Genomic DNA, 26067 nt, shown 5'->3' with positions numbered 1-26067 from the left:
AAACGGCCTGTTACAACGTGATATAACTTTGCCCCTGTTATTTCACACGTGATAGAGGGGCCGCGCACGCGCGGTTTGCGTTTCTCCCCTACTCTGTTATTCTCGGATTATCATGGCGGCTGGAGGGGCCGGGGCCGGGGCCGGGGCTGGTGTGGGAGCGCCCGCGTCCCTGTTGCAGGGCTGGGAACGGGAAAACGCGGCCAGAGAAGCGGCGGAAGGTATGGGGATGGAGCGGATGGGAAAAGACATCATCTAGAGATCAAACGGCGTGCTCCGGCAGTGTTGTGGGAAACGAGGTGGGGCTTGAGGGGCAAGAGGTTTAGCGAAGCCCGCGCCGGAGAAGGTGGCGATTCGAGGGGCGGTCAGGAGGCTGACGGGGTAGGTGGTGAGCTGGGGAGAGAATGGAAGGAAGGTAGAGGTTAGTTTAGGTTTGAGGGATAAGGACTGTGAAGTTGGGACTGTAGGTGGTCAGTCTCGGAATCTGTATTCAGTGTCCGAATTCATTGCGGGAATATGTAAAGTAATTCAAATGAGGACCTCTGGGCGTGTGTAGGGTGCCTTGGCCTCACCACTGAGTAACTTCACTCCGTCTAACATCTGGGAACAAGGGATAATTAATTACAGCTAGTCAAGCATGTGGTAATGGTGGGCGCACACAGGGTGTTTATAGGGCGAGGCAGTGTGACGCACGGCATTAATTATGGGCAAAGTAACAAGGTGTTTTTCTTCCTGAAGATTATTTCAAGGATAATGAGCTGGACTAGTATGCTGAGGTGGGCATGAGGAGGCTGTTGTGGGTAAGGGTGGCTAGAGATAAAACCATATGTGTATTTGCAGGAGTGTTTGTTTCCAGAGGGTCAGATCAACAGAATTAACACCACCTGGGTATACACTTCATAATTTCCTGTTTCCTCGGACTAACTGTTTCTTTTGTTCTTTTCTACTGTTCATTAACCTGTTATGCTCATGTGAGAACAACATCTAAATTTTCTCATAAAACATTAAATAGGACATTTTCAGAAAAAAGACGTCAATTTGCATGATGATGAAAACAACTCAAGAGCGCTTAAAAATCCTTTAACAGCTTTTGGTTCGCATTTTATATTCATGAGGTAGCTAGAGTGTTTGAAAACATAGACTTAACCCTTAATCACTCTATCTACCTCATGAATATAAAATACGAACCAAAGGCTGTTAAAGGATTTTTAAGTGCTCTTGAGTTGTTTTCATCATCATGCAGATGCACATGTATTTTCTTTCTGAAAATACTGTCCTATTTTCTTAATGTTTTATGAGAAAATTTAGATGTTGTTCTCAAGTGATCACTCAAAGTGGCAAAGACATGCAACTCCGCAGCCGCTGCCATGTCAGACTGTATGTACAGCTCTTTACATTAAGGGCTACTCACCCTACATGGCCAACTTGGTGTTCCTGGATTCCTACAGGGACAAAAGCTCTCATCTTCGCAGTTTCCAGTTGCTGCAAGGAAACAGCCACACAGTACATTGTAATGACAGGTGCCCATTCCTCTCTGCCATTGGGAATGCAAGTGTGGGCTCAAGTGAATCGAGCAGGGGAGGGGAGCTACCCATGAACTTCTAATTACATGTAGATTAGGGTAGAGGGTTATTTTTCCCCTTGGATATTCTGACAGGTGCTTCTCTTTTCCTCTGGTGTAAAAGGGAAGTATGTTATGAAAATGTTGCCACTTGTTGGAGGTAGGGGCAAGGTCAACAGTGCTTGTCATGGGTCACCTAGTCGTGCAAATAGGGGTATAAATATACATTTCTGCCTGCTTACATGGACCAATGTATAAGAGGTGGCTTATATAGTGATCTGGCAGGCTAGTTTTCCTGGAGGATATATCATTCCTAGATGAAAAGCTAACAAAGTCAGGTGTGCTCTGCTCACTGGCAGCAGTTGCTGCTCTGCTTCTGTTTACGGTCTTTGTGGTTTCTGTAACACTCAATTAGCATTTAAGTAGTTGCATGAGCACTTGCTTAATTAATTAAAGTTTATTTGGTACAAGGCATATAAATGAAACAATCTGCACAGTATCTCAAAGGTGAGACAGAACTAGGTTATAAACTCTTCCAATTAAATCTTTTTGCAGATAGCTGGGAAAGGCCGTCTGTCGGCCCAGAGCAGAATAGGCAACCTGGTGCTCTCTAGATTTCTGGACTCCAACTCCCATTAGTCCCGTCCAGCATGTCTAGTTGTTAGGGATGATGGCAACTGTAGTCTAGAACATTTGAAGAGCACCAGGTTATCTACCCCTGGCATAGAGAGGTGATATGCTGTCATTTTCCTAGCTGAAAGAAGCATTGCAAGGATATCTTAGTCCTCCATGTTCAAAAGAGTAGGAGCGACAGTTTAGAATTATGATGCTTATATATCCCAATTCCAAAAAAGGGGATCCCAGGGAATGCAGTAATTATCAAACTATTGCCTTAATATCCCATCCAAGTAAAGTAATGCTCAAGATTCAACAACAAAGGCTCTTACCATATATGGAGTGAGAAATGCCAGACATCCAAGCTGGATTTAGAAAGGGAAGAGGCACTAGAGATCATATTGCAAACATATGTTGAATAATGGAACAGAGCAAGGAATTTCAGAAGAAAATCACCCTGTGCTTTATAGATTACAGCAAAGCCTTTGACTGTGTAGATCATGAAAAACTATGGAATGCTTTAAAAGAAAAGGGGATGCCATGGCATCTGATTGTCCTGATGCGCAACCTATACTCTGGACAAGAGGCTACTGTAAGGACAGAATATGGAGAAACCGATTGGTTCACGATAGGAAAGGGTGTGAGACAGGGGTTATTTTATTCTCTGGAACTCCCTCCCATACGATCTTCGGCATGCCCCTTCCCTGAACATATTCCGCAAAGCCTTGAAGACCTGGCTCTTCAGACAGGCCTTTGGGACTTCCGGGGAGGGTTAATTTTTAGTACAAATTGCCTATTACTCTGAACTGTTACTATTTTACTGTCATGTTGTATTTTATTTGTATTTTATTGTGATGCATTTTGCAACTGAATTGTACGTCGCCTAGAGTGGCCATTGGCCAGATAGGCGACACACAAATTAAATTATTATTATTATTGTTGTTGTTGTTGTTGTTGTTATTATTATTATTATTATTATCATCACCCTATATGTTTAATCTGTACGCAGAACATATCATATATGGAAAGCAGGATTGGGCCAAGATGAAGGAGGTGTGCAAATTGGAGGGAGAAATACCAATAATTTAAGATATGCAGACGATACCATACTAATAGCAGAAACCAGAATTGAAATGAATACTAATGAAAGTTAAAGAGGAAAGCATGATAAGGGAGTCAAAGGTGTACTAAAGAACGATAAGGAGATTGCAGAGAAGCTAAATGAATTCTTTGCATCTGTCTTCACAGTGGAAGATATAGGGCAGATCCCTGAACCTGAACTAACATTTGCAGGAAGGGATTCTGAGGAACTGAGACAAATAGTGGTAACAAGAGAGGAAGTTCTAAGCTTAATGGACAATATAAAAACTGACAAATCACCGGGCCCGGATGGCATCCACCCGAGAGTTCTCAAAGAACTCAAATGTGAAATTGCTGATCTGCTAACTAAAATATGTAATTTGTCCCTTGGGTCCTCCTCCGTGCCTGAGGACTGGAAAGTGGCAAATGTAACGCCAATCTTCAAAAAGGGATCCAGAGGGGATCCCGGAAATTACAGGCCAGTTAGCTTAACTTCTGTCCCTGGAAAACTGGTAGAAAGTATTATTAAAGCTAGATTAACTAAGCACATAGAAGAACAAGCCTTGCTGAAGCAGAGCCAGCATGGCTTCTGCAAGGGAAAGTCCTGTCTCAGTAACCTATTAGAATTCTTTGAGAGTGTCAACAAGCATATAGATAGAGGTGATCCAGTGGACATAGTGTACTTAGACTTTCAAAAAGCGTTTGACAAGGTACCTCACCAAAGGCTTCTGAGGAAGCTTAGCAGTCATGGAATAAGAGGAGAGGTCCTCTTGTGGATAAGGAATTGGTTAAGAAGCAGAAAGCAGAGAGTAGGAATAAACGGACAGTTCTCCCAATGGAGGGCTGTAGAAAGTGGAGTCCCTCAAGGATCGGTATTGGGACCTGTACTTTTCAACTTGTTCATTAATGACCTAGAATTAGGAGTGAGCAGTGAAGTGGCCAAGTTTGCTGATGACACTAAATTGTTCAGGGTTGTTAAAACAAAAAGGGATTGCGAAGAGCTCCAAAAAGACCTCTCCAAACTGAGTGAATGGGCAGAAAAATGGCAAATGCAATTCAATATAAACAAGTGTAAAATTATGCATATTGGAGCAAAAAATCTTAATTTCACATATACGCTCATGAGGTCTGAACTGGCGGTGACCGACCAGGAGAGAGACCTCGGGGTTGTAATGGACAGCACGATGAAAATGTCGACCCAGTGTGCAGCAGCTGTGAAAAAGGCACATTCCATGCTAGCGATAATTAGGAAAGGTATTGAAAATAAAACAGCCGATATCATAATGCTGTTGTATAAACCTATGGTGCGGCCGCATTTGGAATACTGTGTACAGTTCTGGTCGCCTCATCTCAAAAAGGATATTATAGAGTTGGAAAAGGTTCAGAAGAGGGCAACCAGAATGATCAAGGGGATGGAGCGACTCCCTTACGAGGAAAGGTTGCAGCAGGTTGCAGCATTTGGGGCTTTTTAGTTTAGAGAAAAGGCGGGTCAGAGGAGACATGATAGAAGTGTATAAAATTATGCATGGCATTGAGAAAGTGGATAGAGAAAAGTTCTTCTCCCTCTCTCATAATACTAGAACTCGTGGACATTCAAAGAAGCTGAATGTTGGAAGATTCAGGACAGACAAAAGGAAGTACTTCTTTACTCAGCGCATAGTTAAACTATGGAATTTGCTCCCACAAGATGCAGTAATGGCCACCAGCTTGGATGGCTTTAAAAGAAGATTAGACAGATTCATGGAGGACAGGGCTATCAGTGGCTACTAGCTGTGATGGCTATGCTCTGCCACCCTAGTCAGAGGCAGCATGCTTCTGAAAACCAGTTGCTGGAAGCCTCAGGAGGGGAGAGTGTTCTTGCACTCGGGTCCTGCTTGCGGGCTTCCCCCAGGCACCTAGTTGGCCACTGTGAGAACAGGATGTTGGACTAGATGGGCCACTGGCCTGATCCAGCAGGCTCTTCTTATGTTCTTATGTTCTTAAAAGCAGGACTACAGCTGAACATCAAAAAGACTAAAGTAATGACAACAGAAGATTTATGTAACCTTAAAGTTGACAATGAGGACATTGAACTTGTCAAGGATTATCAATACCTTGGCACAGTCATTAACCAAAAGGGAGACAATAGTCAAGAAATCAGAAGAAGGCTAGGACTGAGGAGGGCAGCTGTGAGAGAACTAGAAAACGTCCTCAAATGCAGAGATGTATCACTGAACACCAAAGACAGGATCATTCAGACCATGGTATTCCTGATCTCTATGTACGGATATGAAATCTGGACAGTGAAAAAAGTGGATAAGAAAAAAATCAACTCGTTTGAGGTGTGGTGTTGGAGGAGAGCTTTTCACATACCATGACTGTGAAAAAGACAAATAATTGGGTGTTAGAACAAATTAAACCAGAACTGTCACTAGAAGCTAAAATGATGAAACTGATGTTATCATACCTTGGACACATCATGAGAAGACCTGATTCACTAAAAAAGACCATAATGCTGGGACAAACAGCAGGGAGTAGAAAAAGAGGAAGGCCAAACAAGAGATGGATTGATTCCATAAAGGAAGCCACAGACCAGAACTTCCAAGATCTGAACAGGGTGGTTCATGACAGATGCTCTTGGAGGTCACTGATTCATAGGGTTGCCATAAGTCATTATCGACTTGAAGGCACATAACAACAACAACTTGTGCTGGGAAAGGGCACTATTCCAGAGAAGCAGAAATAGGGAGGGTAGGTGCAGCTTCCCACACTTTGCCGATAGGATAAAATCATGATAATAAGAAAATGCCTTATACCAATTGAGTCATTGTTCCAAAGAGTCTAGCATTGTCGTCTCTGACAGCAGCTTTCAAACAGAGGTCAACTTAACTGGATATGCTGGGAAGTAAATCTGTGACTGCTGCATGTAAGACATGTGCTCTACTACTGAGCTGTGCAAGCAGTGGAGACAAGTTGCACTGTACCTTAAACTACATGAATTGTGTTCAACTAAATTCTACTCATAGACCCATTGAAATTAATGAACTTTAATCATGCCCATTACGTTCAGTGTGGCTACTCTGAGTAGGACCAGTCCATGTATCCCTAAGTCTAAATTGGTTTTAAGAAATACTTCTCTTTGGTGTAATAATCCACATATCATAATTTAACCTTTTGATACTCCTTTTTTCCTTCAGGAGTAAAAACTGGGACCTGCACCATCTTGGATGTTGTTGAAACCTTGGGGTAAGTATAACATTGTGCAATAGCTCATTGCCCTAGGAAGCATATAGTTAGTGTGGTGTAGTGATTAGAGTGTTGGACAAGGACCTAGGAGATCAGGATACAAATCCCCGCTCAGCCATGAAGCTCACAATGTGACCTTGGGCTAGTCACTGCTTTTCAGCGTAACCTACTTCACAGGGTTGTTGTGGGGATTGAATGAGGACGGGGAGAACCATGTATGCCACTTTGAGCTTCTGGGAGAAAAGGTGGGTTATAAATGCAATAAAATAATAATGTTGGTTGTTGTTATGTGCCTCCAAGTCGATTATGACTTATGGCGACCCTACTAATCAGTGACTAGAGCATCTAGTAGAGTGTCTTGCACCTTATATTCTGTACTCTAGGCACTGAAAGCCCTACTTGCTCTCTTCACATTGCACATGCATACCACACCCATCTTGTGACTCTGTGCTTGGTACTTCATTTACTAAGAACATAACAGCCTGCTGGATCGGGCCAATAGCCCATTTAGTTCAGCATCATGTTCTCACAGCGGCCAATCAGATGCCTATGGGAAGCTGACAAGCAAGAGCTGAGCATAAGAGCGCACTCCCCTCCAGCAATGAGTATTCAGAAGCATACTGCCACTGACCGTGGAGGTAGGGCATAGCAATCATGGGTCATAGCCATTAGTAGCCTTCCTTGTATTTGTCTAATTCTGCTCTCCAACGCTGATTTAGCACTGACAGTGTACTTGCAACGTAATGGGGAGGTAAAAGAGGCCCTCTACACCCTTCCCAAACTTCACAGCTATGGACACATCACAATCACATCAGTATTATCTAAATCACTGCAAACACTTCTTTGTTTATATATCTCGGAAAGTGAGGAAGGGCTATCAGAATTAATGTAATTTGTGCTGTGAATTCATTATGATGTTTCCCACCAACCTTTGATTCCTTTAAACCAGGGTGGGGGACTGTGACCCTCCAGATGTTGTTACACTACAACTCTCATCATCCCTAACCATTGGTCATGCTGGCTGAGACTGGTGTGTGCTGAGGTCTCATAACATCTAGAGAGCCACAAATTCCTGATCCCTGCCTTGAATGAAATTAAACCTCCTTAAGTTGTTTTCCATAGGTAATATATTTCAATAAGTGGTGCTGAGCATATTGTGGTAGGACTGGACATCAGTATAGGCTACCAAAACAGTGGTTGGCCACCAAACCCAGACATAGGCTGTATTCAGATATAATTGTTTTAACTGTTATATTTTTGGAACCTGACCTTGGACTGTTCGGTGAAGAGTGGTCAATAAGCATAATCTATAAATAAATAAAATAAAAATAAATAAATAAAATTACAAGAATGGCCCTAGCTTCCTCCCAGGCTTCACTGTCTTCACTCCCCCAGCTTTGGCAAAACAACAGGGAGCCTGGAAACTTCCACTTCCGTTTTAGTTTAATTTCAGTTTAGTGTATCATCCAACCCCAAACTGGTTGATCTTAATGCTTAGTGAAAAAAGCCAGCTTGATAAGCTATAGTTTGGTTTCCACTAATCATAGTTAAGATTAACCATAGTTTGTCCAGGTTCAGATAACACAGCAAGCTGCAGTTAATCAAAACAGAGAAGCAAAAGCTTCTGAATGCCTCCTCACCAGGTGAAGGAGCACAGAAGCCTGGGGGTGGGTGGGCTAGGCTCATTCTCCTGAAGCTATAGTCCAAATCAGCCCACAAATTATGATGCCGTGGACAAAAGGGAGGGAACCAAACTCTTAACTGAATAATTGTAGGAACATAGGAAGCTGCCTTGTACAGAGGCAGACCATTGATCTATCTAACCAGGTATTGTCGACAATGATTGGCAATGGCTCTGGGGTCTCAGAGAGGAAGTATTTTTCAGCCTTACCTGGAGATGCTGAGTATTGGACCTGGGGCCTTCTACATGGAAGGCATGTTCTTTTTCCCTGAGCTATAGTCCTTCTTACCACTTTTAGATTGGACCATAATTTATGAAGCGCTGAACAAAAGGGAGGGGAACTGATCATTTAACTAAACAGTCACTATTAGAAGGGCTCAGGGAAATACGAAGCATCTTGAGGGAATGTAGTAAGAGGCATTCTTGACACCTCTTCAGAGGACTATCTTCACCTGGGAGGAAGAAACCATGACAGTGGGATGAATAGTGTACTTATGGATATTTAAGGTGAATTGGTTACCTTTGGGCCACTGTGGGGCTGAGGTCAAATTCTGATGTACATGTAGTTTTTAAACCCTGACTGACGAAGTAAGTGGAAAGTTTTGAGGTTTCTTTTTCAAATTAAATCAGTATATCCTCTCCCTCCTCACCCAACCAAAATAAACCCTGGCCAATACAATATCTTTCGCTATCTTCTCCTCCTACTGTGGGCCATAAAATTATCCTCCATTTTATGTCTTCTTTACAGATCCCCTCTTGAGAATGCAGATCCTCGAATGCGTGCACAGGGTATCCAAATGCTCTCTGAAGTCCTCCTGCAGTGCTACTCCCTACTTCAAGAGCAGGAAGGTAGGACATACACTATCTTAAAACTGGGCTTGATTCTTGCCCTTTTGCAATCTAGGAAAGTGCTGCCTTAGGACCTGGCTCCATTATACACGTGTCTATTGGGAATCATCATGTGTGAATCTGCCACCCCTGCATCCCTTTAAACATGTCTCCTAAAAAGGAGAGGGATAAACCAGGCATTTTGCCCTGAAATGTGCCTCAGTAGTAAGTGCATAACTTAAGAATATAGATCCAGACCAGGCTAAAGCAATGCTTTCTTTTATTGAAAGAACAGCAATACAAAATTACTGGGTGTGTGGTAGTATTAATTATTAATACAGCCCATTTATAATTCTAAACTAAAGAGATAAAAGGTCTCTACTGGTATAAGAAATGACAGGTAGCACAGATTACCTGTCCTAGGCCCAAAGTGTGGGCAGGGGAATAGAGCTGCAGTGATGTGAAGGAGCTCTGCCAAAAAGCAGGAAGGAATCTCTTTGCCTGAAGGTTTGCACCGAGACACAGACTCCCTTCCCGACTTGTGGCTTGAAGTCCTGCGCTACATTCCTTGAGAGCGTAGTTACAAGCTGGAGCACAGATCATTATCTTGGGTCTCAAACCCTGCTCTTAAATATACTTTTTCTCTTACAAATCAACATGAAGAGGAGAGGCCTGGGTATAAGGCCATCTTTTACTGTGGATGTGTATCTTGCTGACACTGTGAGAAAGACATATTTCTGCTCTTCTGACACTATGTCAGATAATGGGATTTTTCTGCTAGGATTGAGGGAAATCTGCCAAGAAAGATAACATTTTATTTAGTGTCTGCAAATGTAAATATACTGCCTTCAAGTCGATTCCGACTTATGGCGACCCTATGAATAGGGCTTTCATGAGGCTGAGAGGCAGTGACTGGCCCAAGGTCACCCAGTGAGCTTCATGGCTATGTGGGGATTTGAACCCTGGTCTCCCAGGTTGTAGTCCAACACCTTAACCACTACACCACACTGGCTCTTTAGTGTCTGCATGTTCCTCTAAAAGTGCCAAAAGGTGGCCCTTGCTTCTGTCCTCTTGTCACAGTACTCCTGGAAGGCACAAGTCAGGAGACGGGGTATGGGGTTGGGAAATGTAGTCCAGAATACTCCAGGGTTTGGCCACCCTTTCAACTCGGAATAAATCAAAGTGGAGGTTAGCCAGAGCCCTCCTAACAGCTTCAACATTCAAGGGATCATGCCCAAGGTTGTGATTAGCAGCAGGAATTTCAGCCAGCATGATTGAATGACTCAATGGTCTTTGACATGCCATATGCACTTTTACTGAGTTACTGAGGTATAATCAGGTTTAGTAAAAGCCCTGACTTACTGTTGGAAGAGAGTGAAGGAGGAAGGCAATGCCTTACTGATGCAGTCAAAGTGGCATCTAAGGAGTAAGTTGGCTGCTGCAATTATATTTTGTATTTTCAACAAGGCTATGGGTCTTAGGATGACATAGAGAGGTAGAGTTTGTCTGAATGACATGACTCTCCTCAGATACAAGAACTCCTGCTTGAGTTTCCTGTGAATGTGCATAAGCTGGTTTCAGTGCCTTGGCAGTGCCTATCACCCAGTGGTTTCCCAGGGGCCTCCTTACCATTCTGTGTCCCAAAGCTATGTGGGTAGCACATTCATTTTTAACTTCCTGTATCTGCACTTCAAAGAATATGTGATCAGTAGTGTTCTGAGCTACTGCACTGAGGAATGTGCTATGAGATGGGTGGTCTTAAGTGTTCAGTTACCTTGTAGTTTGCTTTTTGAAGTGTCCTGTTCTGTTCCTTTGTTCATAGCGGTTAGCATTGTATGCTTGTATTTAACCACCTATCTGTCACCAGATAACTTTGATTTATAGGTGTGAGGAGCCAAAAGTTGGGGGAGAATGCCTGTATTGCCATGCAGCCTGTAATGATTATGTATTTCCCATCATCCTCTCAAATCTGCTGGGGCTGACGTGGATGCCAGTTTGTCCCAAGCAGATCTCTGTGTGTGGTGACAAAGCCTACTCGGTATCCTAGCCTAGTGCCTCATGATGCTTGTCTGTTCCAGTGACACATCTTGTTTTGTTCTACGAGAACCGGCTGAAAGATCATCACCTTGTAATTCCCTCTGTGCTGCAAGGACTCAAAGCTCTGGTGAGAATTTGTCCTTATAGTCATTATTACTGTCATCGTCGTCATTATCATTTACTCATTTCTGTACTACAACTCGTATAGAAATATATCAGTGTGGTGCACAATTTCTCAGTTAAAACTGAAACATAACAAAATAAAATGAAACCAAAACGTGCTGAACAAATATAGATCACCTGATAAGATTATAAAAAAACAGTAAATCATTTTCAAAAGAAGCCTTGCTGAAATAACCTAGTAATAATAACCTAGTAATAAGGAATGTCTGGCAAAATTAGGGATGCTCAGTGGTAGGAAAGTGGGATGCTGAGAGGCTAGCAGACTGACAGCTCTACTCATTTAATGGAGACCAGTGAAAGGTGCTGCAAGAGAAATTGATTGAAGTAGTAAGTGCTTGTATAAAAGAGATATTTTCTGAAGGAATACTGTATATAGAGATTAGTGTATTTTCCCCTTTCCCTTTTTTATTATTGAGTCACTGTCACACTGCTGATTAAATGATTGAATCATTTAGTTAGTTTCAATTGCGTTGGGTGGTAAATTTCATTATATTCACCTATATAGTGTTCAGTGATGAATTGTCAAACAGGGCAAGCTGCGGCCCTACATTTATTATAGACAGCCATCCTTTAATGTAGGTTGGTGCTGAGTTGTTACAATGATTTGTCTTGTCTCTAGAGTATGTGTGTGGCGTTGGTTCCAGGCCTGGCAGTGTCTGTTCTCAAAGCCATCTTCCAGGAAGTTCATGTCCAGGTGAGTGTGAGAAGCCCTGACAGACTCTCTAATTTGGCCTTTGCACTCCCCATATGTGCTTCCGCCTTCCTGTTCACATAATTATTACTGAGCTGGTTAATCTAGCATCCTGTACCTGCTGTGATCTGCATTGATGGACAGTAGACACTACGTCACTTGGCTAGGACCTACTCATCCATGTTCTCTTGGTGTCAAGAGAATCAAGGCACAGGATCAAGAACTGGGTCAAATAGAGGTTCTGAGCATTACTTCCCTTGCCCTCCCAGACTGTATGAACAATACTAGGACATTCGAAAGTAAACTTGGGAAGTCCTAAGTTGGGCCACTACCCCCCTCTCCCCCAACCCCCTTTTTAATCCTTTGCCAGTGGTACAGGGTCCTTATTTATAGTCTTGCCCCTTGTGGATTGCGCTTCTGTTCTGCTTCTGTTCCATAGTGGCATTGTGTGAGGGACAGTGGTCCCACATGACCTGTTCAATGACTCTGGCTCTCAGATGTCCTCAGCCTTGTCACAGAGCTTGTTGATATATGGAAGAGCTGAAGGCAATGAAGCAACACTGCTGTCAACTGGAGCAGAAATAGCAGCAATCTTGGGGTGAATCTTACTGAACACAGTTAAGAATCTCTCTTAGATTTTAATCTGTAGCAGTGATGGAGGCAAAGAAAAACTACTTCACCACCACCATTGTGTCTGCAGTGTGCCATCCTGCAGCACTCTCACAGGCGATGAAGGACCTGTTGGGAACAGGCTCAAGGCAGAAAAATTATCAGAGTTGCTGTGACTAATTTGCTAAGCACTTCGCTGATAAAGTTGCTCATGCTGATGTGGATGTTATTGTTGCTGTGACAGGAGGTAGACTGGATCAGAGCCCTGTCCATCCATAATGCAATGCATGCCTTTCATTTTGCTTTGCCTGACAATGTGGACAGTTGTTTGGAATGGTGAGACTTGCCATCTGCTTGCTTTACCCTTGCCTGTAATGGCTAGTGAGATTTGTGAGGTTGGCATTGGATGTCAGGAGCTCGGAAGTAGTTTATGCCTCCTGAAGGGAGTGGGTGGTCCCTGCTTGCTTCAAAGGAGGTGGTAGTGAAGCCACTCCTGAAAAAGCCAACAGTGGCTCCAGACAATTACTGGTGGGTCTCAAATGTGTCATTTTGAGTAAGGTATTGGAGTATGTGGTGGTTTGTTCTCTCCAAGGGGTCTTTTACACTGATTATATGGATCCATTACAGAATGAGTTCGAGTTGGACATGGAACAGAAACAGCCCTGGTTGCTCTGGGAGATGACTTACATCAAACAATAGTCTGGGGCAGTGCGAGGGGCACCCTGTTAGTTCTCCTGGACCTCTCAACAGTTGTCAATACCATTGACCATAGTATCCTTCTGGATCTTCTGACACGGTTGGACTTAAGGGATTGACTCTGAGCAAGATGGAGGTGCTGTGGGCTGGAAGATCACCTTCTCCAGAAAGAGATTTAAAGCGGGCTTTGAATGGGATGTTGCTTCCCCTGAAAGACCAAGTATGCAGTTTAAGAATACCCTGACTAGGAATGCACAGGTGGCGACTGTAAGTCAGGGGTGATTTCTATCAGCTTTGGCTGGTACACAAATTCTGGCCCTATCTGGAGAGATTTGACCTAGTCACAGCAGTCTACGCTCTAGTCATATCCAGTCTTGATTGATTGCTGTAATATGTTCTACATGTGGCTGCCTTAAAACACAGATCAGAAACTTCAGCTGATTCAGAAAGCATCTGCTAGAGTCTTGATGAGGGTGGGGGGAGATTATTGGATTCTGTAACACCATTTACTGTATAAGCTACACTGGTTGCCAGTGCAAATTTAAAGTGCCAGTTTTAATCTTTTAAAGCAGTCTTTCCCAACCAGTGTGCCTCCAGATGTTGTTAGACCACAATTCCCATCTTTCCTGACCATTGGCAATGCTAGCTGAGGCTGATGGGAGTTGTGGTCCAACAACATCTGGAGGCACACTGGTTGGGAAAGGCTGCTTTAAAGCCTTAAATGGTTTGTGCCCAAGCTATTTGATGGACTACCTGCACCTGTATCAGCCTGCCTGCATATTGCGATCTCCTAGTTTATCCATCTCATAGATCAGCAAAGTTGGTGAACGCAAGGGTGAGGGCAATTTTGTGGTTTTGCAACTCCCTGCCAGTGCGTCTACAATGGGCTTCAATGCTACAGGCCTTTCAGAATGCCTTAAAGATATACCTCTTCCAACTGTCTTATTTGTGATTTGTGTTTTAAGGCCTGGATTGTGGTTTATTGCTGTGGAAAGTGTTTTAATTGGTTGGCTGTTTATTGGTGGGTCTTTGGGGAGATATGGTGGTTTTATGGTTGTGTTGTTAGTATTTCATAATGTCCATTGTTGTGAATCACCTTGGTTGGCCATTGCCCTTAAAGGCAGGCTAGAAATATTTAAAATAAATAAAATAATACAATATGGTCTGGTGGATAGTGCGTCAGAGCTGGATGTAGGTTCGAATTTATCTTCACCATTGACTTAAGTTGTCTTTAGCAAGTAATTATCTTACCTTCCATTCCTTACCTACTCCTTCCCCTCACTCCCACAAGATTAATAGCCCTATTTGAAAGAGTAGGTGGATGGACAAGATAAAGTTGTTTTAACTTCACAAGCCTCAGAGAAAAGGACTAAATCTAAAAGGACTGTACACTATTATCCTATGCATGTGGTGATGTATGCAAGTTCTGCTGTGAAATGCGTCTAGCTCTGATGTGAATGTGTGTATCTTGATTTTCATGTGGGACATAAAAAGATTTGGAGCTGATTTCAAGAAGCCTAAAAACAGAGAGGATGTTAAGGAACTGTAAAGAGTCTCGGCCTCTGCAGAGTGAGTGTATGTGTGTAAAGTTCTGTCTTGCCTTTAATATCTTGACTGTCTTTCTGCCAATTTAAGCCCCCAAAGCAATAGACGAGAGTATGATAAAATGAACTGGAGAGGTTCCTAATAAAAATATAAATCTCTAAAGTTTGAACAGGTTAATTCCCAGCTATGCTTTGCCCATCTTCTAGTCTTTGCTGCAAGCGGATCGCCATACAGTCTACAGTATCATCACTAACTTCATGAGCAGTCGAGAGGCAGGTGAGATGGCTTTCTGTGGAAGGGGTTGAGTAAGTCATCCTGCTAGAAAACCCTGGGAACTTCCTTATCTTTTGCTTTCTCCCACAGAGCTGAAAGGTCTGGGTGCTGACTTCACCTTCGGCTTCATCCAGGTGATGGATGGGGAGAAGGACCCACGCAACCTGTTAATAGCCTTCCAGATTGTACGAGACATCATTGTAAAAGGCTATGCTCTAGGTAAGTCCAAGTCCTTGTCTGGATGATCCTTGAAAGGGAAATCCATGTTACCAGTGGTTGGTTGGTTAGACTTTTTGTCATGCCCATCGTGTGTGAATATGCAGGCTGGTGGAACGAATTTTGAGCACGTTTAAGCATATAGATCTTTGGAACCATTGAACATAGAACTACATGGTATCTGCTTTTGAGCCCATGGACTTATTTGTATCATTGTAGCTAGTCAAAATGTGCCAGATAAGATGCAAATAAATAGGCAAGATCATACTGTAAACTGCCCAGAGAGCTTCGGCTATGGGGTGGTATATAAATACAATAAATAAATATATAGAGCTTCTGGCTGTGACTTAGCCTGAATTTGTGGTTGATCATGTTGGCCACCTGGAAGACTCATACTTCTGTCTTCATCTCTCAGGGCCCTTCGCAGAGGAGCTGTTTGAGGTGACTTCCTGCTACTTCCCCATCGACTTTACCCCTGTAAGTAAGTAAATTTGGTGGTGTGTGCCTTGTTCACAATGCTGGGGTATGGGTGTTAGAGCAGGACAGTTTATGTAATACCTGAAACTTGGGGGTATTTGTATGAAGATGATTTTATTCAGCACAGGGAGACATTCATGAGCAAAACTTTCAGTCTTTGTTTCTGTCCCAGCCCCCCAATGATCCTCATGGAATCCAGAGAGAAGACTTGATTGTCAGCCTGCGGGCAGTGCTGACCTCCACCCCCATTTTTGCTGAGGTAGGACAGTTGTGTAGCTTGGGTGAGGTTTATTTTTCATGTCAGCCCTGTGGGTTCTACTTGGCACCCTGTATCAGAGTTGTCTCCCATCCTGATGCACTGTGCCAAGCAATAATGTGATGATAGTCGGAGTGAACAATTTATTGGGGACCGTGATGCAGCCATTTATACTTCTCATATTCTCATCAATATGGCAGATGCTACTGTAGTTGTGCACAATGACTTGTATCCTAAAAAAGCCCTCTATGAACGTATAGAGATGGGTGCACAGTCATTGCAGATCTCTCCTTCCCCCTGCACCTCTTCTCATGCTGCTTTGGCACACACACACCCCAACTTCTGGAGCAGACTTTTAAAAAGTAAAAGGGCTGCAGGGGGAAGGGGAAATTGGGAAAATATTTACTTCTGCTGGTGGGAGCGTCACATTGGCAGAAACGTCATTAGGATAAGCCAATGCATTTGATCCTGGAACCAGAATATTGGTAAAGATAATTTTGAGACTTGATCTAACTCCTAATATATGGATTGGATACAAATTAGGGAGTAAATTTACTTTCTGGTCCTTTTGCATTTCCCTACACTGTTCCTTCAAACTGTTACCACCATTCTTCAGATGCCTTTGGGCAGAGAGTGCAGTGTATAAATACTTGCTTTTTAAAAAAGCTGAGATTAATGAGATTCTCAAAAGGCCCATATTTACACAAATGTCTGCCCTGTTGGATGCATTTTGCCCCTTCTTGGGTTAGGGTAAAGTCAAGAAGTTATGAAACTGTCAGATCAAACCTAATCCTGACCAATCAAACCTAATCATCAGATCACTGTATCCAAGCCCTATTGGGCAAAAGGTGAAGAGAATTTTCTGGTGTTTTTTGGCTAGCTGAAAGTTTGAGGATCCTTTCAGAGAATCCCAGTGTCTACTGCCAGCAGAACCACCAGCACTAGCTTCCTGCCTCACTTGGTGAAGCTGGGTCCTCTGTAGGGATGGGCTTCCCACCCCCCAGCTGGCAGTGTACCTCTCTGCCAAGCTAAGAGGGGGTTGTGTGGTATCCTAACACACCAGGGTGGGGTACGGTTGCATTGTGCCTTTTCAATGTGTTTTATATTGTTTTGTGGTGTCTGCTGTTTTGGAATCTGGTCTGGTCTGATCTTCTGAGATAGACTGTATCTCCAAAGTATGCTGAGCAGCAATATATTGAGATTTCCAGCACCTTTCCCCCTTACAGTTCCTGCTCCCATTGCTCATTGAGAAAATGGACTCTGATGTACAAAGTGCCAAGCTGGACTCCCTGCAAACCTTGGTAAGAGCACTGAGCAAAGATACCAATGCTCCATGATATGGGGCTGGGGTTGTCATGTAGTCCTCTCTGCTCCTGCAATTTTCCAGGCAAGCATGCTGGTTTCTCTTTCCCCTGCACTGAGATTTGCTTGCTATTCCTGCTAACTCAAAGAGTTTTTTCCCGGTACTTGTACTAGGTAGTGCAGCAGCTTAACTGGCAATTAACACACTCCCCTGATGACTACTCTGACTTTAAAAAAAAATATATATTTTACAGAATGCTGCCTGCATGATCTATGGGCAGAAGGAGCTGAAGGAATTCCTACCTAGCCTTTGGTCATCTCTGCGGAGAGAGGTGAGAGGAATCAGTTTTCCCAAAGGGCGATGATCCTGGTTTCCTGGGAAAGTGTGTCCATTCTGCACTCTGTCTGGAGATTGACTCTTAAGAGCCACTTGACACGTTTATATAGTTTCTATAGTGAATTGTTGGGCTAGTATAATGTTTGAAGAAGCTGTTAAGAATCAAACTAAATCCTCCTTTTACTATTATGGTCTTGCTGGATCTCTGAGTTCTGGAGTCTCTTTATGAAGTAAGGACAAAATTGTCTGTACTGTACAACTGATTCTCCTTCACCTTTCAACAGGTGTTTCAGACGGCAAGTGAGAAGATTGAAGTAGAAGGTCTGTCTGCTTTGCGTGCTCTTTCAACATGTCTGTCTCGCTTGGTGCTGAGTTCTGATGATGAGGATCTTTTAGATTCCTTCCTTGCGGGCATTCTGCAAGGTAACCTTTGGAGCAACATACCTTTTCAAGTTACATTCCAGTCCTGTGAAAATCACTGCATTCCTCCTTCATAAGCTGCTAGTAGGAGGAAGTGACTGCTTCCTCAGTGGAATAACTTGTCATACCATTGCAGCTGTGAATTGGCTTATAGCACTAGAGGAATGGGTGGAAACTGCTTGGGGACAAAGGAACCGAGAACAAGTTCTCCATTAAGCTTTGGTGCTGTTTGCAGTCAGCACCCCAGTGTGGTAGTGCTCTTCTTGATGGGATTTTCATAGTGGCTTGGGAGCGATTCTGTTTCTCCCAAGCACTCTTATCTGTTTCAGATTGCAGACACCATCTATGCGAGCCTGACATGAAGCTGGTGTGGCCGAGTGCCAAACTCTTGCAGGCAGCTGCAGGGGCCTCTTTGAGAGGCTATTACCGGATCACAAATAGTGTACTTCCCTTGCTGGTGGAACAGTATACCAAACATGTGCAGGTGAGAACAAATCGGAGTGGAACCCGCCTGTGCTGGAGGGTAGTGAAAAGGGTCTTGGATGACTCCAATCTCGTATTAAGGGATATGTAGTGGGATATCCCTGCCCCAAGTATGTGCTTGTGTTTGAATTCCATGTAGGGCAATAGTCTGCAGATCTTGTCTCTCTTTCTGTGTTTTAGGGTATGCTCTTGGTTCCTTCAACCCATCCTGTGTCCTTTTGATCTCTTGTAGAGTAGCCAGCACAGGACAATCTTGGAGGTGCTGCTTGGTTTCTTGGAGCTGCGACAACAGTGGGGTCTTCAGGAGGAAGGTGAGAGAGTTCTCCATTACTTGGTCAGGAAACGTGTGTATCCTGCTAGCAAGACTGCTTTTCTGCAGCATTATGTGCTGCAATACTCCTGTCTTGTCTGGAGCAGTATGTTTGCAGAGAGGAGTGGCCTTTATCCATTAGGATTTGACAGTGGCCTGTCTGGGCAGAGGTGGGTGAGATGCATATGATGATAGGGAGAAGAGAAATGGAGAGACAACAGAATTGAAAAGAAAATGTTCGACAGGATATTTTCCCAAGAAAAATGTCTAGCCCCTGTAGTTGCTGAGAGAAGTCTTGGAAAATGTGCACACAGAAGTCAGCTAAATGTTCTGGAACCAAAGCTTCTTTGAGCATGACTTTCAGTGACCAAGTAGAAATGGTTTTTGCAGGGTTTGTATGACTGTGTGACTCCAGTTGAGCTATTCCTTGGTAAATTACTTGGTAGATATAAGGAATCTAGCTGTGTTTTTTCTCATCTAGGTTCTATTACTGACCAGTCATAACTTTAGAAAGTTTCCCACTCTCCACTAACTAAAGTCTCCCCCTCCGATCCCTGGAGAGAAAATGAAGGTCCTCATTGTTGTAGCATCCCTACCAATTATCTTGCAATTTCTAGTAATTCATGCCCATAAATCTCAGTCCCGTTGCTCTGTGTGTGCACATATTTCTCTCCCTTGCAGACAAGAGTCCTCTGCTTTGCTCCAAAGCTGCCCTGTGTTCCATGGTGTTCTCTGCACTTACTGAGCCCAGTGTACAACTTCAGTTGATTGGGATTCGGGTTCTGACCTTTCTAGGATCACTGCAAGGTGTGTGTTGCTCCATGGGTTAAGTGGTATCCCCCAGGAGTCAGGGGAAGAATTATGGCCTGTTTAGAGATTTTTCCCTTGATGTGCATTCCTATACAGATCCATCATATGTGTGCAGCCAGACAGTTGAACTGTTCTACCCCACCTTGCATAACTTGGACTATATGGGCTGCACATGGTCTCTAGGAAGCGGAGTGCAATATGGTATAGCAAGCATAGATAGCGGAGTTGTGTTACGTGGGAAAGGAAAGACTTTGGACTTGAGTCTCTCTTCTGTTTCAGGGCTCCTAACCCTTTCAGATGTGGAGAAGCTTGTGGATCACCTTGCACAGTTCATCCTGCATGAGGAAGATTCCCAGACCAGGTAAGGGTTGGGAACAAGGTTGGGCCCTGTGTTGTGACAAGGGAAATAGGTTGAGCTTCCTAGAATTGTCTTAGGGTCGATCCCTTTTCTAAATATAGAACATGTTTGCGTTCTTATGATCTCATGAATTATTTCATAATCCAAAATAAAACTTCTGTTTGCGGTTTTCTACTCTGATTTAGTAAAATTGGTATATGTATTAACAAAAGGGCCTTTCAGATCTCTTTTGTGATCTCTTCTTTCAACCTTAGGTTTTGTGCTCTTACCAAAACATCTTTTGGTTTATTGTACTTGGTTCTAGGGTGTGCATGGAGCTCATATGCTCATGCTTTCAGCACAGATTATTTCAGTCTGAACCCAATAATGTACTTAAACACTCTTCAATCAAAATGTCAACTGCATCCCTTCAGGAATCTCTCATAGTTTAATATACTTCCTAATATTCTCTACAACCTCATTTTTTAAATTTCTTGAATTGTTTTTAGTGTTTTGTCATTCGTTTGCTGCCCTGGGCTCCTTCTGGGAGGTAGGACAGGATATAAATGTAACAACAAATAAATAAAATTGTAATTTGCTATCATTCCTTAATTTTGTTTTAAGAATTCAGCTGCTATATCTCTCCCATTCAGTTTACTGTGCATCCAAACCTTCCAGTCATAGGACAGTTCCCAGACAGATCTAGTGATATCTTTTCCTAGTTTTTGTAGTGATGTGAGAACCCCACCCTCTTTTCACAAATTATTAGATGAACCCAGCTGGAATGACTTTAGCAAAACTCAAGCAGTCTACATCACTGTCTACCCTGCATTCTTGTCCAATGAGCTCTTATAATAAAGTGAACATTTTTCTAAAATGTAGTGCAGTTATAAAATCAGATCATCATTGGAAGAACTGTACCTTATGATTTATGGTAGTTAGTGACCAACAAGTTCATCCATTCTTCCACACTGTTATCCTTGCAGCTTGGCAGCAATGGAGGCTGCTGGCATCCTGGCTCCTGTCTATCCAGAGGCCTTCAGCAGGTGTTTGGTTCGGAAGCTCTCAGAAGGGCTGCAATCAGGTACTGCATGCAAGTTGGGTGGATTATGGGGAAATAGACTTCTTCTCTCATGGTGCTGTACTAAGCATATGCAGAAGCGCTCAATGTCTATCCCTGAGTTGGTTAAATGTGCAAGCTACATTGAGACAGAGCTGTTGTAGGATGCTTTCACTCCCATCTGTAGAGCCTTTGGTTGTGCCTTGAGGACTGTGAGTAAAGTCAAATGGGCAGGTTGGTTGGTTGATTCTTAGACTAGAACGAAGTTTTTCCCAAGTCCATATTTTGTGGGAGAGAGAGAGGGTAGTACCTCTGTAGGCCTGTCCTTCTGGACAAACTCCTTGACTGTTGTGTTCTATGTGCCATCTGTTTCAGAAATTCAGGAAGACACTAGTCCACCCCAACAGGAACGATGCCTGCAGGCCCTGGCAGCAGTGTCCACTCACTCTAGTATAGTGAGGGAAACTGTTCCAGTTCTCCTGCAGCACCTTCAGCAAGTTCAGGAAGGTAATGTGAGAATTCTGTGTGACAAACTATTGATATTTGGGAAAGGGGGGACATTGCCCCAGTGGTTGGGGAAGCAATAGACTTGGTACAAGGCAGCTTTCTTGTTCCTGTGGGAGAGGTTAGTAGAAAGCTGTTTGTGTATAGGCCCTTCCTCAGGGCAGAGGCTCAGATTTAGTAACCTTTAGGTGCCTTCAAATCCCATAATTCTGTAATTAGCAGGAGAGGCACAGTTTCGTATTAGGAGGCCTGGGACCAGCACAGCCTTTGTTCTATAGCCCATTTCTGCCACAATGTGATGTCTTTAAATGGCCATGGAGATAATGTATTTTTCCATTACTGTATAATGTAATTTCCCTACTGGGAGAAAGGGTGGGATATAAATGTAATAAATAAATAAATATCTGGGAACTGGTTGTCTTCCCAGAATGCTCTTTTGCAATTACTTCTTTTTTGTGTGTGCAGACACGATGCCTGCAGATAGCCACGCTGTGGTGTCTGTGTGCCAGAGTCTGCAGCAGGTGGCATTGCAATGCCAACAAGATGCTCAGAGTTATTGGTACTTTCACCAGGCTGTGGTGCCCTGCTTGGTGGGCTTAGCAGTGCAGGCTGCTATTCAAGGTAAGATGTGGAGACGAGCACAAATATTATACTCCCTGAAATAGGACAGTAACCCATAGCTAGAGGGGAATTGTGTATACTTTTGTTTTGTACTTTAGAGCCTTGAGACAAAGGGAGGGGGATTTCTTATGTGCTGGGCTGGCCCTTACCCACTTAGGCCATTTTTCAGGGACTCTGTCAGGTGGCCATTATGCAGGTGGCCGATTAAAAGGCGCACTTTAGAACTGATGAGATTCAAAGGGCAATCCCCATCCCCTCACGTTTCTTTTCCCTTTGTTATGATTATTTTCAGAGAATTCCCACACAGTGCCAAGCAAAATACTGCTAAAGGAAGAAGCCTTATCAGCCATGGTATTGGTCATCAGCACTGCGTGTACACACTTAAACCCAGAGTAAGTGGCAGCTGCTGTACAGGTCTCTTCGTGCTGTCCTGTGGTCTCCATCACTGCAGAGTGAAAAGTAGTAATGCACAATCTCTGTGCTTTTGGGTAAGGTCAGGCTCCAGCATGATTTTAGCTCCTTGATTAGGACAGGTGCAGGTAGTCTCCCTCTCTCCTCCTTGGTGTTTTTATACTGTGCTGTAAACCAGCATTCTCGTTGCTTCTTCCTGGCAGGCTGGCTGCCCAGAGTGTCTCCAAAGTGGTTCCCCTCTTCTTAGATGGAGACCTTTCCTTTCTTCCTGGAAACGCCTTTCACAGCACTTTCCAGCACTTTCAGGTATCTTGCATGATGCTGCAGTTGCTACTTTATGATGGTCTTGGTAGCAAAAATGATGTCTCCTCGACTTCCTCCACAGGATGGGCAGTGTCTGATGGCAGCCCAGAGAAGACTTGTTGCTCTCCTCATGGCCTTTGTCTGCTCATTGCCAAGGAATGTGAGTTCTGAGAAAGATTTTTGGAGGGAGGAAGGGGGTTGCATCATGGCTGAGAGAATGGATCTGCCCATCCTGCACTGTGCTTGATGCCAAGGCAAGTAATGCTGGGGGCCCAGTAGCTGGAAGGTCTGCTGTTACCTCCATGCCTTCCCAAACTCTGGTTTCCTTTCAGGTTCCAATTCCTCAGCAAGACCGTTTGCTGTGTGAACTGTTAGCCCTGAGCTGTTCCAGTGACTGCCCCTTCACTGCCACAGCTGCTGCCAAATGCTTTGCAGGGCTGGTTAACAAGCACCCAGCAGGTAATAGATGGAGTAACAGACTGTGTATGTCCTAGCATTGAGGGGTTGAGGCATTGCTCAGGTGCTTATGAAGCCTGAGAGGTGGGCTGTGTTTTAGTGATGGCCTGCTTCCCTGATTCAAGGAGTCACACAGGAGCAACAGTCAGTCTCTCTCTCTCCATCCTTACCAGGGCCTCAGTTAGATGAACTCTTGGAGACAGCCACAAACAAGCTGGAGCAAGGCCTGAATGAGGGTACTCATCAAAGCCAGGCCCTCATCTTGCTGCTTTGGGTAGGTTTCGGCCATTTCCCCCCAACCTCTCTGCCAATAACAGAGAGTGAAGGTGCCTCTCTTTTTTCTCTTGCAGGTGAGCAAGGCTTTGTTGCTACGCTATCACCCACTAATTACACACCTGACTGACAAGGTGAGCTTCTAGGAAAATCCTAGGACCCTTGGGAGGGCCAATATGCTGCTCCCTCACCACATTTAATGGCTCCTATCCTTCTACCCTACAGCTACTGATGCTTTTGGGGGACACAGTCCTTGGCCCTGCAGTGGGTGATGGCTTTGCCTTGCTCATGGGCGACTCCCCAGATGTGCTGGGCAAGAGCTGCCATGCTGAGGTGCGCCTCATGTTCCGCCAGCGCTTCTTCACAGAGTGTGTGCCACAATTGGTGCAGGGTTTCCACACAGCTGCCCCTGGTGAGAATTTTTCCAGTCCCATTTCTTACTGAAAATATCCGAATTAACAGGGAAGTGCAGTTGCCATAATGCTCAACAATTCTGTTTGGTAAGCTACCACAGAAAGTTAGTCTTTTTTGTCTGCTGAATTTGTGGACTGCTTGCGTGATACTCTAGACCTGCTTTTCATAGTCCTCTTGGAGCAGTAGTAGAGCTGGGAGGAGCTTTTCAACCTTCCACTACCAGGAGTGGCAGCCTGAGCTTCATCCCTTCTGCTTCCTTCTGCCAATCAGTTTGGATGTCTCAAGAGTTTCTGGAGATGCTTTTTGGTAGGAATGCTTGCAGACTTAAGCTGGCCTGCTCTGCCATTACCTTTCTATGAGAAATGGGACAGTTGGATGGTTTTTCTTTACTGGCAATAAGTGGTTTTCACTGTAAACTCTATAGTGGTCATTTGCTGTTCAAGTGCCTTGCAAGTTCCAGATGTACATAATCCATTTTGGATAATCTCCTCTGGGCTACAGGAGTAAGCTTTTGCCCTTCCGTTCTTCCTAGGTGTGAAAGCAAATTACCTGAAAGGCTTGTCCCACATACTGAACTATTTGCCCAAGCCAGTGCTAGTGACAGAGCTGCCTACGGTGAGTGTGGATGAGTGCCAAGGGTTAGGTCCCAAGAACTCTTGGGTGTTGGGAATTACCTAGGAGTGTGTGTGTGTGTGTATGGGTTGTGGACCCCCCCTTTCTTACTCTCCTGTCCCCATAGTTGCTGCCTCTCTTGGTGGAAGCTGTATCATGTCCTGACCGTGTGGTGCAGCTCTCAACTTTGCACTGTCTGCAGCCATTGTTGCTTGATGCACCTCATGTCATGAGTCTGCATATTGATACACTTGTGGGCAAGTTTCTCAGCCTGACAGATAGCACTGCTATGGTGAGTACTGGACAGCCTCTTCTTATGCAGCTTGGGTACTGTGTTTCCTCTTCAAGAGGTAGTTAGGCCTTGAAAGGCTAAGTGCATACCATTTATATTGCAGGCAATCCGCATTGCTGCACTTCAGTGCCTCCATGCCCTTGCCTCCTTGCCTACTCCAGTGGTAAGTCTAGTAACTGATTTCCCTGATAACTTGCCAGTTCCTCTTCCTGGGCAGTGCATTTGCCTTACTGTGCCATAATCTGTTTCTCTCCTGTTGCTAGCACTAACGGGTGTTGAAACTTCAAGTGGCCTGTGGGAACCTCATTAATGATGACTTCCACTTATTGCCAGGTTTTACCCTACAAGTCACGAGTAATTCGAGCACTGGCCAAACCCTTGGATGATAAGAAGCGGCTGGTGCGGAAGGAAGCTGTGACAGCACGCGGAGAATGGTGAGAGGGATTAGTTGCTTGACTTAGGTGTTCTTGATACTCACTGTAATTAAATTGAGGTAGCTTAACATATCATGTAATACAGATGATGAAGTTTAGAGGTTTGGATTAATAGTGTTGGGTTTTTTTCTTCACACCTTGTTGCTGCTGTTTAAAGCCCACAGTTAAATATTTTCTGTTTAGGTTTCTGCTTGGGACATCTGCAAGGTGAAGCTTCACTCTGCAAATCCTGACTGACAATCTCGCCTGCCCCTGCTCACCTAGCAAGCCACCTGCCTTTATGTCCTGGAGCCTAGATTTCTGTGCAAAACAGCAAGGCGCTGGGCTGAAGAGGATTTTTTTGGTGGACTGCCCTCTCTTAATCACAACATCTGCATCCAATAGGATGGAGCAGCCAGCCCCAGTTCTGCTGCAGCACAGTAGTGTATGGAGGTAGCAGGACCCCTGTACGTTATGTGTGGGGCCAGAAGAATAAAAAACTTGTTTGTTAACAGCCTCTGGTGAAAGTGCCTCTTGTGGGGAAGGGAAGGTAGTAGAAATAGGGAGCTGCTGTGGACCTTGCCTTTGCCATCCTTGAAGTACCATTATCTCACCTTCTAGCATAATGGTATGTGTGTTAGTAAACACAGAAACTGTTTTTACTTTTTCATATGATACTAGAGCTAAAGTCTACTGTATGAACTTAGCACTTTTCATGCAAAAACCAAGCAGGGCAAAT

General features: G+C 44.0%; 1 protein-coding gene across 3 annotated transcripts; it reads left to right on the top strand.

Annotated features, from left to right (window-relative positions):
- Nucleotides 1-12: 12 nt before the first annotated feature.
- MMS19 (MMS19 homolog, cytosolic iron-sulfur assembly component) lies at nt 13-25842 on the top strand. Of its 3 annotated transcripts, none has more exons than XM_061636273.1 (31): nt 22-218; nt 6430-6478; nt 8908-9008; nt 11066-11151; nt 11827-11901; nt 14955-15024; nt 15112-15240; nt 15653-15714; nt 15887-15973; nt 17197-17271; nt 17527-17604; nt 17894-18032; nt 18359-18513; nt 18745-18823; nt 19504-19629; nt 19912-19993; nt 20956-21053; nt 21405-21536; nt 21999-22154; nt 22447-22546; nt 22769-22871; nt 22951-23028; nt 23201-23327; nt 23498-23598; nt 23675-23731; nt 23823-24009; nt 24544-24626; nt 24751-24915; nt 25019-25078; nt 25249-25349; nt 25533-25842. In XM_061636273.1, the coding sequence occupies exons 1-31, from the start codon at nt 113-115 to the stop codon at nt 25558-25560; spliced, it is 3075 nt and encodes a 1024-aa protein (XP_061492257.1). In that variant the 5' UTR covers nt 22-112; the 3' UTR covers nt 25561-25842. The 3 variants fall into 3 exon arrangements, with proteins under 3 accessions (XP_061492259.1, XP_061492257.1, XP_061492260.1); XM_061636276.1 differs by lacking the exon at nt 22-218 and adding an exon at nt 269-378; XM_061636275.1 differs by lacking the exon at nt 15887-15973 and having other exon boundaries at nt 13-218.
- Nucleotides 25843-26067: the final 225 nt, after the last annotated feature.

Source organism: Rhineura floridana, chromosome 7 (assembly GCF_030035675.1).
Source record: "Rhineura floridana isolate rRhiFlo1 chromosome 7, rRhiFlo1.hap2, whole genome shotgun sequence".
NCBI lineage: Eukaryota > Metazoa > Chordata > Lepidosauria > Squamata > Rhineuridae > Rhineura > Rhineura floridana.
The sequence above is the reverse complement of the archived record's forward strand: the minus strand, read 5'-3'. Positions and strand labels throughout refer to the sequence as shown.